Source organism: Solanum tuberosum, unplaced genomic scaffold (genome assembly GCF_000226075.1).
Source record: "Solanum tuberosum cultivar DM 1-3 516 R44 unplaced genomic scaffold, SolTub_3.0 scf00167, whole genome shotgun sequence".
In the NCBI taxonomy this organism is placed as follows: Eukaryota; Viridiplantae; Streptophyta; class Magnoliopsida; order Solanales; family Solanaceae; genus Solanum; species Solanum tuberosum.
This window is the reverse complement of record NW_006239091.1, coordinates 1,162,513-1,167,029: the sequence shown is the minus strand read 5'-3', so window position 1 is coordinate 1,167,029 and position 4,517 is coordinate 1,162,513. Positions and strand designations below refer to the sequence as shown.

The window sequence follows — 4,517 nt, the reverse complement described above, 5'->3', positions numbered from 1 at the left end:
TGGATATTAACACTAGTTACAACCTGCTTCTGCGAAGACCATTTATCCATATGGTTGGGGCTGTGCTATCTACCCTTCACCAACTGATAAAATTTATTTGGAAGGACCAGGAATTGTTCATTCATGGTGAAGGAAGTCATTCTGATGGGTATGCACCAATCGTTGATGAGGTCTCCCGAGGTTGAGATTTTTACACGGTGGAGCTGGTAAAATGCCACCGGTGATGATTAGGCTCTGCTACCTCTTATGGCTGCCGTATACAAGATGATTGCTACTGTCATGCTCTAGTATGGTTTCAAACCAAGTATTGGATTGGGGAAGCACTTTTAAGGAATTGTTGAGCCTATTCAGATCCCCGCCAAATGAGCAAAGTTTGGTTTGGGGTGTGTCCCCACGATGCTGATGAAGCAGAGATGAAGAACAAAAGTGTTGATCAAGCATTGGCCAAGCCAATTCCTCATCTATACCAGTCATTCCCGATGCGGGAGCATGCTATCGACAGCGGTCTGGTGGAAGGAATATAGGGCATGTTCGAAGAAATTAATGTGGTCATCGAGGAAGAGGCTGGGAGATCGAGCATCCGTGATGCAGAACCTGAGGAGCAATTGCAAAATTGGACCTCCACATCGCTCTTGATTTCCCGTGCATCTTGGTAGAAAAGGCACGTGCTTATGTTTGTTTTTAAAATTGGTGGTAGTCTGGAAGAGGCCCGAGACCCACCCTTTATGTAGTTTTACTTGTTTGAAGTTTTTAAATTCCCTTGTGATGTTTAAAAAGGCAAAATGGCCCTTGGCCATGGACATAGTTTCGCTTGTTTTTTTAATTTAAATGAAAGCCTCTCTTTTAAAAAAATTGTTTAATTACTAATCTGTTTATATTTTACTTTCCTAATTCCGTTTGTTTATGATTTCAGTAATATTAATTTAAAACCTACAAATGTCATGTCATGTTACGAGCCAAATGAACAAAATGAGACAGGTGACGAGGAATGCAAAGAATATGAAGAAGAAAATGAGGTACCTGCACATGTTGCTGAAGAGTTCCGACAATTTGAGAATCAACACAAACCAAATTTGGAAGAAACTGAGACTGTAAATCTCAGAAATGAGGAGTGTGTCAAAGAAGTAAGAATAACCGTCCATCTGATTGAAGCTCAAAGAAGGGACCTGGCCCACCATCTTAGGGAATACATTGATGTATTTGCCTGGTCTTACAAAAGATATGCCGGGACAGAGTATGAATATGGTGTCCCACAAGTTGCCGATTAATCCAGATTTCAGTCCAGTAAAACAAAAGACTCGGAAGTTCAAGCCTGAGCTGAGTTTAAAGATCAAAGAAGAGATTACCAAGCAGATCGAGTCTCAAGTACTGGAAGTGACACAATATCCGACTTGGTTAGCGAACGTCGTTCTGGTTGCAAGGAAAGACGGAAAAATCAGAATTTGTGTTGACTATAGAGATCTCAACAAAGCTAGCCCGAAAGACAATTTTCTATTACCGAACATCGACATTCTCATTGATAATTGTGCTAAGCATGAGATGCAGTCATTTGTGGATTGTTTTGCGGGTTACCACCAAATCTTGATGGATGAGGAAGATGCAGAAAAGACAACTTTCATTATGCCTTGGGGTGTATACCATTATCGGGTGATCCCTTTTGGTTTCAAGAATGTTGGCGTTACTTACATGAGGGCCATAACGACCATCTTTCACTATATGATTCACAAAGAGATTGAAGTGTATGTAGACGATGTCATAATCAAGTCCCGTGAGAGTACAGATCGCTTGGCTCACTTCAGGAAATTCTTTGATCGCTTGCGTCGATAAAATTTGAAGTTAAATCCCGCCAAATGTGCTTTTGGAGTGCCAGCTGGCAAGTTGTTGGTATTTATAGTTAGAAGGAGGAGCATTGAGCTTGACCCCTCCAAGATCAAGGCAATCCAAGAATTACCTCCTCCGAAGACCAAGAAAGAGGTGATGAGCTTCCTGGGAAGGCTGAACTACACCAGCTGGTTCATAGCTCAATCTACCGTGGTATGTGAGCCCATCTTCAAGTTATTGAAAAAATATGCCTTGACCAAATGGACTGGAGAATGTCAAACTGCTTTTGATGCCATCAAGAATTATTTGTCCAATCTACCGGTGTTAGTTCCTCCGCGAGAAGGGAGTCCATTGTTGCTATATCTGTCTGTCTCGGATAACGCATTTGGATGTCTGGTTTGTCAACATGATGAAACTGGGAAGAAGGAGCAAGCCATTTATTATTTGAGCAAGAAGTTCACTCGATATGAGGCTCGTTAAACTCTTTAGGAGAGGACATGTTGTGCTTTGCCTGAATTGCGCAGAAGTTGAGACATTATTTGTCTTCTTATATCACGTATCTCATTTCCAGGATATACCCATTGAAGTATATTTTCCAGAAGGCAATGCCAACCGGAAAGTTGGCTAAATGGCAAATGCTTTTGAGTGAGTTTGACATCGTTTATGTGACCCAGAAGGTGATAAAAGCACAAGCCTTGGTTGATCATCTGGCAGAGAATCCAGTTGATGAAGAGTATGAACTGCTCAAGACTTATTTTCCCAATGAAGAGGTTGCATTTGTGGGTGAATATATTTCTAAAGCATACCCTAGTTGGAGAGTGTTCTTTGATGGAGCGGCGAATTACCAAGGGAAAGGTATCGGAGCAGTCTTAGTGTTAGAATCTGGTCAGCATTATCCTATGGCGGCTAAACTACGATTTGATCGCATAAACAACATGGCTGAGTATGATGCTTGCATCCTAGGTCTGAGGATGGCCATTGTTATGAATGTTCACGAGTTGCTGGTTATTGGAGATTCATATTTTCTAATTCACCAAGTTCAAGGAGAATGGGCCATGAAGAACCCAAAGATCACGCCGTACGTGCAGTATATACAGAAGTTGTGTAAGAATTTCACAATATTGAATTCAGACACACTCCCAGGATATAAAACGAGTGGGCCGATGCTCTTGCCACCATTGCCTCATTGATCAAACATCCAGATACAAGTTATATTGATCCAATGGATATAGAGGTAAAAGAGCAGCCTGTCCATTGTTCACATGTTGAAGCAGAATTAGATGGTTTGCCTTGGTATTTTGACATGAAGAAGTATTTAGAGACCGGCACTTATCCTGTGAATACAACGGTCAACCAGAAGAAGTCAATATGCCATATGACCCTCAATTTCATTGAAAGTGGGGAAATCCTTTATAAGAGAACTCCAGATTTAGGTCTTCTCAGATGCGTTGATGCTAGTGAAGCTCCAAAGCTTCTGGAACAGATACATGCCGGAGTTTGTTGTACTCACATGAATAGGCTCACTTTGTCAAGAAAGATCTTTCGAGCCGGTTATTTCTGGATGACTATGAAGCATGATCGTTGCAAGTTTGTGCTGAAATGTCATAAATGCCAATTGCATGGCGATTTGAGTCGGGTCCCACCTCACGAACTCAATGCTATGAGTTCACCTTGGCCTTTTGTAGCGTGGGGCATGGATGTCATCGGTCCAATAGAGCCAGCCGCCTCTAACGGACACAGATTCATTTTGGTTGCCATTGACTACTTCACCAAGTGGGTGGAAGCAGCTTCGTATAAGTCAGTGACTAAGAAAGTTGTAGCTGATTTTGTTCGCAACAATTTGATATGTAGGTTTGGAGTACCAGAATCCATCATTACTGATAATGGAGCGAATCTTAACATTCATCTGATGAGAGAGGTATGTGAACAATTCAAGATTACTCACCAAAATTCAACCGCTTATCGTCCCTAAATGAATGGAGCTATAGAAGCCACCAACAAGTATATGAAGAAGATTCTGAGGAAAATGATTGACAATCATAAAGGTTGGCATGAGATGTCGCTATATGCTCTGTTGGGTTACAGAACGACTGTCAGAACGTCAATTGGAGCTACTCCATATTTGTTAGTATATGGAAAAGAAGCAATTATACCTGTCAAAGTTGAGATCCCTTCATTAAGAATCATCCAAGAAGCTGAATTGAGTGATGCTAATTGGGTTCGCAAGCGGATTGATCAACTAACATTGATTGATGAGAAGAGAATGGTTGTTGTTTGTCATGGTCAACTTTATCGACAGAGGATGATTCATGCTTTCCACAAGAAAGTAAGAGCCAGAATGTTTGAGATTGGTCAGTTGGTTCTCAAGCGCTTTTTTCCTCATCAAGCTGAGTACAAAGGGAAATTTGCGCCAAATTGGTAAGGACCCTACATGGTTCGCAAAGTAATATCTGGAGGTGCCTTGGTCCTGTCGGAGATGGATGGCACCGAATGGCCTAAACCGATCAACTTAGATGATGTCAAGAGATACTATGTGTGAAGTTTCAGTTTGCACTTCTGTCATTCCCTCGTAATCATTTTACTTACTTGTAATCGCTTTGTTTCGAATTTTATCCCTCTTGTAATGAACTACGTCTGACCTGAATTCTCAACAATGAGATACGTAGGCGGCCTATGTCGGCCTCGGTCACCCCTTT

The 4,517-nt window shown here is 41.5% G+C and overlaps 2 protein-coding genes across 2 annotated transcripts; both read left to right on the top strand.

Annotated features, from left to right (window-relative positions):
- Positions 1-3,043: 3,043 nt before the first annotated feature.
- Positions 3,044-3,793, top strand: LOC107061773 (uncharacterized). Its single transcript, XM_015311579.1, has 2 exons — positions 3,044-3,408; positions 3,673-3,793. Exons 1-2 carry the CDS (start codon positions 3,044-3,046, stop codon positions 3,791-3,793), a joined length of 486 nt encoding a protein of 161 aa, XP_015167065.1.
- On the top strand, positions 3,794-4,243 carry LOC107061772 (uncharacterized). The gene has a single exon (XM_015311578.1). It carries the CDS (start codon positions 3,794-3,796, stop codon positions 4,241-4,243), a length of 450 nt encoding a protein of 149 aa, XP_015167064.1.
- The last annotated feature ends 274 nt before the right edge of the window (positions 4,244-4,517 follow it).

Excerpts from the sequence above, each read along its gene's own strand:
- LOC107061772 (XM_015311578.1), top strand. The coding sequence starts at position 3,794 with ATGAATGGAGCTATAGAAGCCACCAACAAGTATATGAAGAAGATTCTG.
- LOC107061773 (XM_015311579.1), top strand. The coding sequence starts at position 3,044 with ATGGATATAGAGGTAAAAGAGCAGCCTGTCCATTGTTCACATGTTGAA. Across the intron at positions 3,409-3,672 it reads ATGAAGCATGATCGTTGCAA|GTTTGGAGTACCAGAATCCA; the intron begins GTTTGTGCTGAA and ends TTTGATATGTAG.